Here is a 15,390-nt window from a genome sequence, read left to right as displayed (position 1 = left end):
GGCTGGTAATTACTCGAGACTATCTCAAACTGTGGGTAACTATAATGTTTGGGGTGCTCTAAACCTATTGCTATAGCATATATGCATGTTTACTTAAAGCCTAATAAAAAAGTAGTTTTATGTAAAAGCACTCTGGTTAGCATTAATTATTTATTAAACAAAGAAGTTGTGTCCCCATTGATTTATTCCTAACACCACCTTAAAATAAAAAAAAATAAAATAAAAACAAAAACAGTTATGTTACCATTGCTTTGGGTTAAAAAAACCCTGGGTAACAGGAGAGAGAAAACATTTAACAACAGAAAGGGAATACATCCCTTGGGAAAGTATTTTTCCCTATGTTGAGCAAATTGTACACATTGTTCTATTTCATATTAGGAAGTTGTTTTTGGTTTTCTGGTTTTTTTAAAGTTAGGTTCCTGTGTATGAGTAGACGGCAACAGAGGGAAGGTTAACAATGGAAATCTAACTGAAAGAAGGGAAATTTAGAGGAAATCTGATGGAGGAAGTTCCTAGTGCATGAAAAAAAATGTGAAATAAGAGACAGAAGTACAAGTGGCAAAAGGACAGGAAGGAGGACTGGGAAGAATTCACGGCATAAGAAGGGGAGCAGGAGGCAAGTAAGGCTAATATATAAGCAGGGCAAGCTGTGTAGGGTTTTGAGGACATGAACAATATCTGGATGGGCTTGAAGCTGGAGACAAAAAAGAAGGAGGTTAGAGAACTCAAGACAAAAGGTAATGAAGATTAGCCTCATCTCAGTACATGCACAATGCAAGCCAAGTACATTACTGGACAATGGAAATATAGGGCCTGCTTCTGCTCTCAGTTCCACTACTTTTGCCACTGTGGAACTTCATTGATTTCAGTGGTGTTTCTTCTGTTTTATACCAGTGCAAGTGAAAGCAGAATCAGCTCCCGTCAGCCCCACAATTCCTTAAAAAAAATTATTCTTGGTGCACTTCACGTGAGAGAGCCGACAGGGAAAAAAAATAAACACTCTTTAAATGGGTTTTAAATACTTTCTCTCAGTTTATGCACCCTTGATTGTGTTACCTTGCCAGCAAGCACCAACAGTTAGCTGCATGGCTATGTGTGATGGATGAATAGGCCAATCATTTGTCACAAGGTAAGGCTCATATGTCGTGCCGTCCATATATAAGGTAACCACAGGAAACTCAACATTGACGACGTAGTAGTGCCATTCTTTATCACAAATCTGAATAATAAAAGAAATGAAAGATCTTTAGACCCTTTGTCCTGCTGCTATTTTCATGCAGAATATATTCTTTTGATCATGTTATTTCCAAGAACTGGAATTCTACTGGCAGAAGCAGATAACAATTACTGCACTTTAGGCTGGGAAAGAGCAATGTTAACATTTTCATGGATACATTTTTGACACAATGCTATGGTATTTAGCCTGTAACTCTGTGGTTACATCTCTACACAGGCTGGTCAAAGAGGAGAACTCTCACTGAAATTAACAAAAGTCAAACCAATGTTGACAAATATCACAACTGGCACACATGTGTGACACATTTTAAACAAATTCCTCTGAGAAAACATTCTTTAAAGCGATAGAGCAGAGTGAAAATTCAATGGGTTTATCACTTGTTGTGCATCCTTACATTACTTAAGTCAGATTAATTAGTTAACACATCAGAATAGTTAATGTTTGTACAGACTTTCAAGAATACAAGGCTCTATAAAAGTGCTCAATAGTGGTTTTTGTATCTAACCATGATTATTCTAGACATTCCTTTTTTCTTTACATTAGGAAAGAATTTATTGCTCATGGTGTTGATGAATTATTAGCACTTGTTTGACCCAAACATTATTATTTATTAATATAAATTGCATTGCCTCGGTGCCTAAGGACCTCAGGGTATTGTCCTAGGCACGGTACAAATGGAACAAAAAGATAGGCCCTGCCTCAAAGAGCTTTCAATCTTGGTTTGGGCAGGTAACATGAAAGTTTCCTCATGCAAATCTATCAATGCAACTCAGTCCCAGCCAACATTTTAGCTGCTATTTCAAATGCGAGATCCTATTCTGTTATGCCAATGTACTTGAACGGCAGTGCCCTCAATTAATTCCATATTTCTACTTCTTTTGAGAAGAGAATGCCAGCCATGCCAAATCCTGTGTGATCATTTGTGAGATGGACGAGGTTAAAATGATACTACCACACCCATTTGCACTTGTAACAAAAATACAGATTTGAAACAGGCCTCCAGATATGAAAGTCTATGCAAACCCCATTGCATTCCTAGCTCCCCGATCCCTTCATGAAATCTTTCAGATTTTCAAGTTCAAAGGCATAACTCACAATAAAGTGAGTGTAAAAATGTGTTTTTAAAGATGAAACAGGTTCAGTCATCACTTGCAACTTTGAAGTCTGTACAGATAATTGTTTTCATGTTTTAAGGAAGTGAAACACTTGAATGCAGATATTGTCCCTGTTTTCCTGAGGCGAGCAGAAAGGTAAGTGATGTTAAAGGGTAACAACTTTGTCCTCAGTTGGGTTAAATGGTATCTGTAGCAATATCTGCCCTTTGAAAGAAAAGCTAATGTTTTGTTCCAGAAGACATTTCAACAAGAGCTTAATCACTTCCATTTCAAATGGATACATTTATTATTGCAGACATCCTGGCCAAACGGCAAGAGATAAACGCAGCAACATGCTGCTGAAGCCTTCCTTTCCTGAGCAATATAGAGCACAAATGTTTTCTGAAGGTTAAATGAACTAAAACCAAAATTGAAAGTAAATAAATTGGAAAACTGAAAACTCTTTTGAACAAACAGCAACAACAAATAGGATTATTCAGTCTGCCCCTTCAAGGAAAAGCAGCGGTTCAAGATTCCTGAACTAATTGTGATGCATTCAGACCTACACATGTCTATCTCGTTACATAAAAGAAAATTATTGATGTGGCTGGATATGAGATACTGTCAACACATGACACAAGCCTCAGAGGTTATAGTCTACAAATTTCTGAGGGCTCCCCATAGGTGCCTCTTTTTGCTGTTATAAACAATACTCTTTGGGAGATATCAAGTACCACTGCAGATGAGCACTCCTTGCTATATCCAAACAAAGAACAAAGACATTTTAAAATGATAAAGACAAACACTCTGGGGAACCCTTGTGGTATATTATAACAACCTGTGAACATGCAGCTAGTTGGATTGCTCAATTGACTGAACAATCAGATAATTATACAGGAACACGAGATTAAATCACTGTGCTGAACCAGGATATGATTCCACTTAATCTAGTTCCCTGGGTCTGATCAGTATTGGATTCTTCAGAGAAATATGTAGGTGTCCGTCATGTACAAAATAACATGTCTATAGGGAAATTTATAGACCATATGATGTGTTAGTCCTTTACCCCTAAGGTATTAAAAATAATAGTTAAAAGAAATCATGGCCTAAGTAACCGCATCTGCTTCTTCACTACGCTAACAGGAGTGTAACCAGCTCTGATCCTAAATTTGTACTCGAATACAAAGTATACACTTTGGTAGTCTATGTATTTTGTGTCTTTGATTCCAATCTCACACCATTACAAAGCAGGAGTAATTCCATTGAGAGCAACGAAGTTATGACCGTATAAAATAGCCATGAAATGACAATGGGGCCCAGCATGCCTCACACTCATGCTCTCAACTTAGAATTGTGTCATTCTCACTTCAGTGGGAAATCACAGCGGAGAAAGCCTCCTAGGATTACAAACTTGACAATGTGCTAGACTGGGGTGGACGAGGCAGAAAGGTCAAATGGGCTCACAGAAGTGAATGCGCTTGCATAGAATTCGGTCAAAAGAAGTTTATAGCAGTTTAGCACAATATGAATGTTTCTTACGTTTCCAAACGAAACAAAGACACCACTTTTTTTTTTAAAACACTTTTTAGTCTCTGGACTACATCAGTCACTGAGTTTTATGGCTAATTTTATTTCTGCTGCATTCTGTTGTGAGCCTAAAACTGACATGTGCCACATTGGCTGTGAAGAACTCAAGAAACACCCACACACCCTTTTTGAGGGCCATTTAAATGCTACTACTTTGGCAAGCACCACTATTATGGTCACCACTTTTACAAGACTACGATAAATTTTGTTAAAAGTATGCCTTATGAGATATCATTTGAAAAGCCATAATCTGCTGAACATCATTATCCTGTTAAAATGTGTGTATCAACATTGTATGAGGAGTTATTAGATTCTACTATGTATCATTGTCATAACATGCTCCAAGGTCAAGACAAGCAGGCACAAACCAGTTTTTTCAGAGACTAAGATACACTAGCACCCTGCCAGGTGTTAAAGAGCTATTATTGGCTTAAATATCCCTTTGTCAGCAACAAGGTTTAAACAAGAAATTTACATTTCAACCATCACATCCACAAGAGACTACTTGTTGCCTGCACCCCAGTTGGTGGTAATCCTCAAAGAGAGGAGGGTGGTCTAAGAGAGAGACAGTGTCCTCCATTTCACCTCTTCTCCTCCCAATTCTCTGCTCATCTCTCAAATGCTGAATTAAGAGGGAGTGATCCCAGGCTGGAAGGATACCCAGCCTGTGAAATTTACAGCAGTGTATGGTGAGACAAAATCTTTGCTTTTACGTTCACTTAGCTTGTTAAATTAAGGGTAATATGCAAATTAACACCTATTTTCTTTGGTAGCCAATCCTAACTTTTATGTATCACCATTTGTAATTACTTAAAATCTATCTTTCTGTAGTTAATAAACTTTTCTTATTGTTTTATCTTAACTAGTGTGCTTGGATTGAAGTGTGTGGGAAACTCTATTTGGGATAACAAGGTTGGAGCATATATCATTTTCCTTTGATGAAATGATGGACTTTCTATGTGCTTTCATTGTTCTGTAGTGTGCTGGACAATATAAGACACACATTTTTGGGGAAGAAGGCTGGGACTAAGAATTTGCAGGTGTCTCCCTGTATGTAATTGAGGAATGACTGGTCAGAGTGCTTGTGGGTTTAGCTGGGAGTGAATTTGCATGCTGAAGGTTGTGCGAGCAGACCAGCAGTGGATGTTCTGACAGCAAAGCAGTGTAAAAGGCACCCCATGCTAGAGAGTTAAGGGAACACTGTACTTGAATAGTACAGACTGTGCCCTGGGGAATGTCACAACCACCTACCTACATTTCAGAACATTAGATAGCGTATTTTATATAGCCTGGACAAATCACAGCATCATCAGATGCATCCATTCATTGCACTAACAAATTTAAGAGCCTAGGGCCAGATTTTTACAGGTATTTAAATGTGTTTAAATACCTGTAAAAATCCAACTACATAAGCAGGTTGGTGCTTAGTGGAATTTTCAAAAACATCCGAGCAGGTTAGGTGCCTAACTCCTGTATTATTTCAATGGTAGTTACATGCCTAGGTGCTTTTGAAAATCCTACTACGCACATATTTGCACCTTCAGGCACCTAATAACTTGCTCTGGGTCCTTTATAGAAGTGGTTATGCCAGAAGAAGCTAATGGAATTATCCAAGACAACAGGACTTAATTCCAATCACTCAGAGAGCAGCTGCAGTGGGTATTTCATGCGTGGCCATGTTTCAAGAAATAAAATGATGAAATAAATAATGGCAGCATGTAATTTGTTGTGTAGCCATTTCAGACACCTTTTCTGAACCTGTTGAAGCCAATATGTTTTCCTACATGCATTCTACTGTGGCAACAGAACATAATGCAACCACTACAATGAAGCCGTTAAAGTAAAATGACGAAATATATTGGTTTGGCAAATCAAGATTTTTTAATCAGATCTGGTAAGAATTTTTTTAATACCCTAATTTATAAAGCTATCCTAGTGAGATATTACAGATGAGCAAACTTGACTTTAAAAGACTGCTGGGTGGCCAGGGTGGTCTAATCACTTTATCATGCCTCTCCAGTTCATTAATCAAATCCCAGCTAAATAATCAGCTTGGAGGCTCAATGGTATTTATAACCATCAGGATGCATTTTATATAATAGAGAGCTGAGGAAGCTGACCTGGAACAACATTTCCTCAGCTCTTGTCCACTCACGCCCCTTCTCTACCTACGCTACATTGATGACATCTTCATCATCTGGACCCATGGGATGGAGACTCTGGAAGAATTCCACCACAATTTCAACAGCTTCCATCCCACCATCAACCTCAGTCTGGACCAATCTACACGGGAGGTCCACTTCCTAGACACCATGGTACAAATAAGTGACGGTCACGTTAACACCACCCTATACCGAAAACCCACCGACCGCTATGCCTACCTTCATGCCTCCAGCTTCCATCCTGGACACACCACACGATCCATCGTCTACAGCCAAGCGCTGAGGTACAACTGCATTTGCTCCAACCCCTCAGACAGAGACCAACACCTACAAGATCATCACCAAGCATTCTCAGAACTACGATACCCGCACGAGGACATAAGGAAACAAATCAACAGAGCCAGAAGTGTACCCAGAAGCCTCCTGCTGCAAGACAAGCCCAAGAAAGAAACCAACAGAACTCCACTGGCCATCACCTACAGTCCTCAGCTAAAACCTCTCCAACGCATCATCAGTGATCTACAACCCATCCTGGACAATGATCCCTCGCTTTCACAGGCCTTGGGAGGGAGACCAGTCCTCGCCCACAGACAACCTGCCAACCTTAAGCATATTCTCACAGCAACCACACACCGCACCATAGTAACTCTAACTCAGGAACCAATCCATGCAACAAACCTCAATGCCAACTCTGCCCACATATCTACACCAGCGACACCATTACAGGACCTAACAAGATGAGCCACAACATCACCGGTTCATTCACCTGCATGTCCACCAATGTAATATACACCATCATGTGCCAGCAATGTCCCTCTGCCATGTATATCGGCCAAACTGGACAGTCCCTACATAAAAGGATAAATGGACACAAATCAGATATTACGAATGGCAATATACAAAAACCTGTAGGAGAACACTTCAATCTCCCTGGACAAACAATAACAGATTTAAAGGTAGCCATCCTGCAGCAAAAAACTTCAGGACCAGACTTCAAAGAGAAACTGCTAAGCTTCAGTTCATCTGCAACCTTGATACCATCAGCTCAGGATTAAACAAAGACTGTGAATGGCTAGCCAACTACAAAAGCAGTTTCTCCTCCCTTGCTGTTCACACCTCAGCTGCTAGAAGAGGGCCTCATCCTCCCTGATTGAACTAACCTCGTTATGTCTAGACTGATTCTTGCCTGCATATTTATACCTGCCTCTGGAAATTTCCACTACGTGCATCTGACAAAGTGGGTATTCACCCACGAAAGCTTATGCTCTAATATGTCTGTTAGTCTATAAGGTGTCACTCTGTCGCTTTTTACAGATGCAGACTAACACGGCTACCCCTCTGTCACTTTAAACTGATGTTTTTCTCTTTCATTCAATAAAAGCCATTTATCTCCTCTTCCCTAGTAACTGCTGCATTCAGGGGCAGCTCCAGGCACCAGCACAGCAAGCATGTGCCTGGGGTGGCAAGCCGCGGGGGGCGGCCTGCCGGTCGCTGTGAGGGTGGCAGGCAGGCGGCTTTCGGCAGCGCACCTGCGGGAGGTCCGCTGATCCCATGGTTTCGGCAGCAATTCGGTGGCAGGGACGCTGATGGCGCGGCACTGGCGGACCTCCCGCAGGTGCGCTGCCGAATCCGTGTGACCAGCGGACCGCCAGCAGGCACGCCGCCAAAAGCTGCCTGCCTGCCGTGCTTGGGGCAGCAAAACACAGAGTCGCCCCTGGCTGCATTCATCGTCCTTAAAATGCAACCCACCTCTACACACACACACACACACACACTCTGCAGCATCCTTGTGGAAAATCAGTTTAAGGGACACCCACTTTGCTTTTTTTTTTTTTTAACCCTACTATTCCTAAAATTACTGCCAAGGAAGTGAGGCAGAGATGGAAAATGATCCCTTTTTGAAAGATGTTTACTTTGTGCATTTGACAGCACTTTGTGTTTGGTTAGTATCTCTGTTCCCTTATATGGTCAGTCAGTCATGCCTCCCCCAGTAATTCATTTGTATGGGAATTTCCAGGATAGGGCATCCTGGGATTTATGGCACAATTCGTTCCTTAGAATTGCATTGTAAGACGAAACATTGTAAGTTGAAACCGCTTTTCCCATAGGAATCAATGGTATAAAGCTGGGATTGGTTGCTGAACCAAGGCTTGATACACTATTTTCACCACAATAACCCAGATTTTTGTACTAAATGAATTATAGATGACTAATGTAGCAACATCAATGTATTTATTTGGTAAACTGCATTCAGATCAACATAAAATCGCATATGCTTTGAGTTTCCAGAACTTTTTGAAGGGCTCTTGGCTGGAGGTTTCTCTGAAGTCTGGGCTGCAGGTTTCTCTGGAGTCTTCTCTGCAATCTTAAAGAAAGTGTCCAAGGAAGTTTGTACAGATGAATTGGGCTTGCTTTTTACAGAGTTGCTTGTACATAACTTTATGGTCATGTTATAACGAATGGTCTTTGCGGTTGCTTGTCTGACTGGCTTCCATGACCAGGATAGCTTGTTGCCGGGTAGCCTTGCCACTTGTTTTTTCATTGGATCCCAACCCCGGGCTCAACCAATCAGAAAGCTTGAACAGTGAAATCAGTGATTGGCTGAGGCTCAGCATCTGATGTGTGCTGTTCTCCCTGCCAGTTTTCCTTGGAAGGGCGAAACAAGCGTCGTAGGGACAAAATGGGCAGTCAATTGAAAAGCGTCATAAGTCCAAGGACTTTCTGTATTAGGGGAAGGAACAATATTGAAAAATGAAGGGAAGTGGGGCCTGCTCTGTTAAACCTTCTGGTTTGTGCTTGACTCCTCTACCTGATGCCTTCATCTCCCTAGTGCCCATTAGCCTGTTGCTTCTCCTCTCCTACACCTACAGCACAGGACGTTGCTGACTCTCCCAATCCCTGGAAAGCAGGCTTCCTTTCAAACTTTATCCTCTGGATACTTCCTCAGGTTTACCTTCATGGACAGCATCATTTGGGGATGGGGGGAAGTTTGGTAGCAGAGTAGAGCAAATGACTGACGATTAGCTAGAAAAATTAATTTTATCTATAAAGATTTGTGAAAACTACTTTTCAGTGTGTAAATATTTTAAAATAAATCACTGCAACACTCAACTTTAAAATATTTAATATAATAAAAAGATTTTCCTCAAAGAAACTTTCCTTTTCCCCTACTTGTTGTCCATCAACAGTTTTGCCTTGTCCATAGGATGACTTGCTTGAAGTCTTCAGGTCCAGTATTCTCTTCTCAGTATTCTCTTCTCAGTATTCGTGATTCCTTTGTGCTGCTACTTGGCTGGATGAGTACTTAAGTCCAAGAAGAGACTAAATAGGTTACACATTAATTTCAGAGGGACTTAAATTCCACAAACCCTCTGGATCTCTTGTTCTCTTACCTCCTAGCATGTGCCGCCACTGGCCACTTTAGGGACTGCACTGACTAAGTGCATATTCTCTGACACAGACGGGTTTGTGAACACCTTGTACTGATGCAAGGTCTCTCAGAAACAGGTTTTATGACACTGGCCCGCCTATGGACTGGTGGAAGTAAAACAAGTTCTAGGTAAATCTGGGCTCAGACTTGCTTAACTCCACCTCCGTGCTTGTTTTTTTTTTTCTTCTCCCTTCTCTGCTTTTTCACCTCTCTGCTTTATCTAGTGCCAGTTTCCACCTCCAGGCTGCTGACAGGGTCACCGAGAGCGGGTTTGGGCCCCGGTGAAAAAAAATTTTCGGGCCCCCCAGCAAGGGCGGACCAGCCGAGAAGCCAGGCCCCCTTCTGGACCGCCAGGCCACGGTGATTTGTACCGGCTTCCTTCCCCGCCACCCTCCCGCCTCGTCGGCCCTGGCTGCTGCTGGCCACTGACATAACCAGGCCGCAGACATAACCCAGCTGCCTCCACTGCAGGCAGGAAGGGGTTAATCCCTACGGATGCATTGTGCACCAGGGCCCAGGGACCCTGACTGCAAAGACTTCAGCGAACCTGGCCAGAGAGGTGTCTCAGTAGGGGAGGGTTCCTAGGGGACGGACTTATAAGTAAGGCTAAAATTATGTCACGGAGGTCACGGAAGTCATGGAATCTGTGATTTCCAGAGATCTCTCTGACATTTTCTGCTTTAACCCTAGGGCGGTGGGGCTAGAGCTGTCAGTCAGCAGGGGCCCTGGAGCTCTCATCTACCATGCGCGGCGGGGTACCTGCAACTCCCAGCTGCCAGCCCTGGAGCTCTGAGCCACGGCAGGAGGCTCCACACAGTTCCCAGCTGCTGTGGGCGGTGAGGGACCCCAGCATTCTCAGCCACACCCCGGATCTCTGAGCCATCGCGGGTGCCTGGGGGACTCTGGCGCTGCAGCAGCAGTGGGTGCTGCATACCCATACCCATTTTGTCACAGTTATTTTCAGTAAAAGTCAGGGAAAGGTCATGGGCTTCCATGCATTTTTATTGCCTGTGACCTGTCCATGACTTTTACTAAAAATAACGGAGACAAAATTTTAACCTTACTTAGCCTTACCTTAGAGGTGGATTACAATAAACTCGACTTCATCAAAAAATATTGTTCAATCATCATCCACACATGCAGCATGTAAACATTAAACTGAGTTACAATTTCTAAAATAATGTGGTTATTCGGGGCCTTAGATTTCACACCAAAGACAACGCTCAAAGCCAATCCTACAATAAACTATCTAAAGATTTATTCATTAGAAAAAAGGAAAAAAAGAGTAATTTACAAGGTTAATGTAGGTAAATATACACACAAATGAGTTACAGTCTTAAGTTTCAAAAGGTAATAGAAGTTTCTCTAATAAGCAAGCTCTATCCAAACCCAGGCTAAACACGGGATCTCTTGCTTATGCCTAGAAAACCTTGCCTTGAGAGTCCAAGCAGCATAGAGATGCAGCTCCTCCTTGTTAAGGCTTTTTATTCCTACCCCCTTTCTTCTTTGAGTTGCAATCTTAGCTGATGGGAGAAATTCACTTGCATGTGAATTCATGGGAGGGTGGGAGAGCACTCAACAAAGTCTTTTGTCCTCTGATGCTCCACAGTAGTGTCCATGGCCCTTCTCTGTTGGGCAGGAGCTAATATCTTCTTTTGGAAGCATTTCAGTCTAATTCATATCTCTTTCCTGTCTGGTGAGTTACAGAGGCTTACAATGCAAATGCTCAAGTATTACCCTACAATATGGGATAGAGACGTTCTAAGTCAGATTAATACAGGCAGGAACTTACAACAATCATTCATAAAGTCTAAACACCAAGCACATTTTTATAACTCTGATACCTGTTTTAACAATACTAACACACAGGTGAGTCAGACTAATTCCAGATAAGTATTTATTGGTGTTCAGTTGAGGTTTTGGAATGGTCTGGCACCTGGTTTGGCTGCTTCCTCCTCTGACACCATCTCCTCCACCCAAGCTGTTTTGTTTAGAGTTCAGTGTGATCAGAGCATACCTACCAGATCAGGGATCCACACACAAGACAGGCATTTCCCTGCTTGTTCTTCACTTGGTTTGAGGATCATGCTGGGGTTTAGGCATGAGATAGATATCTGGGTGCCTGCTTGAGGCAGCAGTGCACGTGCCCACAGGCAAAAATGTAGGTGCCTATGAAACATTTACAGTAAAAAATTAGGTGCATAGTGATTTTAAGCACCTACAGGGTTAGGCAGCAGTTGAACAGGGGTTTTATGAATTAAAGTAGTACCTAAATCTATAGGTCTATTATGGGAGTTGGTGGGTGAGGTTCTGTTTTCTGAGATGTGCAGCTGGTCACACTAGATGGTCCCTTCTGGTCTTAATGTCTATGAATCTAATTTTGGGGTTTAGGTGACAAAGTCCCTTTGTGGATCTGGTCTTATGTGCTTTAATTTAGCCATCTGTAAAATGAATCTAGGAATAATACCTATTCACATGGGAGAAGTTATGAAGTTTAACTAATGTTCCAAAAGCGGTGCCTTTAAGATGATCGGCTGAAAATGCTACATACAAGAATTATCATTATTAAGGCTACGATTTAATCATGGGTAAGTCATGGGCAGAAAAAAAAAAGGGATGGCCCCTGACTTGTCCATGATTTATGCCATAAATACCCCTGATTGAATCTTGGTGGTGGGGGGGAAGGTGTAGGGGAGGAACCCCGGGGAGGAGGGGCACTGCCGCTACAGCCATCACCAAAGGGGAAGCCCCGGGGAGCCCACTGCTGCTCAGGCCCTCGCCATGGAGGTGGGGAGCCCCGGGTAGCCCGCTGCTGCTCCAGACATCACCTGGGTGCATGAGCCCTGAGGTGCCCACTGCTGCTGCCCCAGCCTCCCCGGGACTGTTGCCAAGAGCCGCCGAGCTGCAGCTCCTCCTGACGCCCCCAGGGCCGCTGCTCAGGTGATCCCCAGGGACAGCCGCATCAGCCACTACTTGGGCAGTCTCTGGTGCCAGCTGCATTGGCCACTGCTTGAGCGGTCGGCCTGTGGCCGCCAGAGTAGTGGCCAGTGCAGCTAGTCCAGGGGCCAGGGCTGCTCCGGCAGCAGCTGGTGCGGCTGGCTCTGGGGCTGGGGCAGAGGTGCTCCAGCAGTGGCCTATGTGGATCCGTAACTTCTACAAACTCTGTGACAGACATGGAGCCCTAATCACTATTGAAATGACCATTCTTTATTGAAATAGTTTACTTTTACAACCTCATTGACATCAACACAGATGGGCTTGTGTAGTTCAGGAAAGTTTGGGTACTTTTAACAGGGTAGTCCCACCTAACTCTACAGAATGTAGGTCATGTCTCCCAACTGATGTATACCACCACTTGGAATATCACTCCAAGATGTATTAACCTTACAGCAGCATGTCTGTTTGCAAGATCATGCAGGAGTACTTCATTAGCACTTTTCTTCCATCATTGTCACATTCTTCTTGGTGACCTTTCAAGCTGCTGATTTTCTACTGCTCAGCAGTACTGCAAACTTTTGTATTTTAGGCCACTGTTTACTATCAAGACTGTAATGGAGAAGGTTATTATTGTCAATTTATAACAAATCAAGATCTTTAATAAAGGAGCAACCAAAACCAGATAGGCATTAGGATGCCTAAACTGCCTGAATAATGATAGATATCTCTACTTTTCAGTAAGACAGGTATGCTGGGGACTATGATTGTGAATTACATCATTTCCTACAGTAACACATTAGAAAAGGACTACCGCTGGGAGTAACGTTACCTTGTAACTCTGAAAATGCTGTTCTCCCTCTATCAGTATCATAGGCCCTCTAGAAGAGCTTGTAAAATGTACGGAAAGGGAGGAAAGTCTTTGATGGCTTTGTTACTAATGAGTTAGTGGTATCAAGCCTTTTCCTCATCAATAGGACAAATATTGATCTTAATAATGTTCTCTTAACTCAGTATGTTTACTGTATTTATTATGCAGCAGGTCATACAGTGAATAATATATTTACCTGAATCCCGCTAGATTTTGCTATATGATACATGTACATGGCTTATACATAAATTTCCACTGTTATACAGTTTTCCAATTTGTAAGCATGTCTCTATAGACTTTATAGAGGTCATCATTGTGAAAAGTTGGTAAACATGCAGAGATGGTTCAGGCTCTGCATTTTTATTTGACTTTACTAGAGAGGATAACAAATGCAGCTAGGAGAATTTCCCTTTGATCATTTGCTTATGGGAATTAGCATTATCCACTCAGCCACAGCACCCAGATCAAACATTTTGCCCTGCTATGGAAGAGGCGACACGCTTTGTAAATCTACTTCTCAGTTTTTCACCCATTACCATTCTACAGAATATAAACCATAGATGTTGGTTGGGTGGGGGAAGAGATATGAATCTGGGCTTAAAAAGAAATATCACTTTTTTCAATTTACAAAATAATCCTTTTTGAAAGAGCTTTGTTAAAATTTACATATTCTGACACCATCCTTTTATGCAGATGACAGAAGACGGATAATTAAATGGATCCAATATATTTTAATGAAAAAAAACCTCATTGTTAGAACACTCAGCACCAAGTACATACTGTGTGTCATCACTGTACTGCATACAAACTATGACTCCCAGGGTAATAGAGTCTGAAGATTCCAAAAGACAGCTTCATCTATATCTTCTATGGATAGTTTATGCCTAAAGCACAGAACCAGTATTTGAAAAGAAATCCAAAAGGAGGAAATACTTGTTATTAATGCAGAAATTCCTGTGTCTCTGGATTTAAATTGAATTTTCCAGCCTGAAAATTATTTTTTTCTACATATGCCACCTAAGTCAAATGTGAGAAGAACTGTAGGTATTCTATTTGGGAAATAATTCATTGTGCATGAGATTGATGAATTTTGCATGAATGTGACCCAAAAGGTGAGCTTTCCCGCCATCCTGCTGTGGATTAAATGTATTGTTCCTTATGAATAGAAAACACTATAGAAGAAATCAAGTGAGCTTTTAGATTTTATTTTAGAAAATAATTTAAATTGTTTTCTTTTCTTATTGTCGAGTCTCATCTATTAGAAAACTATTGTTAAAGCATGTTAATGTAAAACAAGCTGATGAATATCCAAATGTCCCTAGCTGATAGTCACAAGGGGTTAGTTATATAAATATCGACAGGTCTTCCGTTTATTGCAATCCTTTTGTTATACTTGTGCTACTCTTTCTTCACATAAATCTCTTCTCTGTTAAATCTCCTTAGCAGAGAGGTTCATGGGTAATGCTGACTGATTAATGTGAGCAAATATGTTATTCAAATGATTTCACCTCTATTTCCTTCCCCATATGGTCAGTGAGCAGCTTATGATTTCCTCTGATTTCTGTTTCAGAAATATTTGCCGAAAATTTTTGGCAAATACTTCTCAGTCTGTAGATTTCTGTGAGTAATTCACTGCATGCATTTCATATTCAAGCTGACAAGCTGGTTAGTTTTTCATTGGAGATGGGTCACATGGTATATTTCTGTTTTCTAATAGGATGAGCATAGCCATTAGAATCAGGTCCCAGGGATGAATAGAAAGGTCTATAAACGCCAAATTCATTTTTCAAAATATTACCCAATACACACTTACAATTGGCTGGCAAGCATATTCATTTTCTGAGGGGGGGTCATTGAAACACAAGAAGGGTGCAAACAATCTAATCAAATCCATCTAACAACATTAATCATTACAGAATTGTTATTTTTCTTTGTTTCAGTAAGTGTTCTGTGTCTATTCCCTTTCTGCTTTCACATTTAACATCCAGTTATTGGCTGCATATGCCAGCCTTATTTAATCTAAACATTACTGCCCTGAAAAGAATTTTAACTGACTTTTGAGGCAAAGCATCAGC

At 41.6% G+C, this 15,390-nt stretch overlaps 1 protein-coding gene and 1 long non-coding RNA gene across 7 annotated transcripts in view; one reads left to right on the top strand and one right to left on the bottom strand.

Moving 5' to 3' along the window:
- Nucleotides 1–15,390, bottom strand: part of CLSTN2 (calsyntenin 2) — a 713,200-nt gene that overhangs the window by 51,104 nt on the left and 646,706 nt on the right. For all 5 annotated transcript variants that reach the window (XM_045031410.1, XM_045031411.1, XM_045031412.1 and 2 more), the window contains one exon: nucleotides 1,057–1,219. In XM_045031410.1, the coding sequence (XP_044887345.1) occupies nucleotides 1,057–1,219 (163 nt within the window). The remainder of the gene's footprint in view (nucleotides 1–1,056; nucleotides 1,220–15,390) is intronic.
- LOC123377988 overlaps nucleotides 1–15,390 on the top strand; it is a 72,811-nt gene that overhangs the window by 53,912 nt on the left and 3,509 nt on the right. The window lies entirely within an intron of this gene.

Source organism: Mauremys mutica, chromosome 9 (genome assembly GCF_020497125.1).
Source record: "Mauremys mutica isolate MM-2020 ecotype Southern chromosome 9, ASM2049712v1, whole genome shotgun sequence".
Classification (NCBI taxonomy): domain Eukaryota; kingdom Metazoa; phylum Chordata; order Testudines; family Geoemydidae; genus Mauremys; species Mauremys mutica.
Note: the sequence above shows the minus strand (reverse complement) of the source record. Positions and strands in the feature narration are given on the sequence as shown.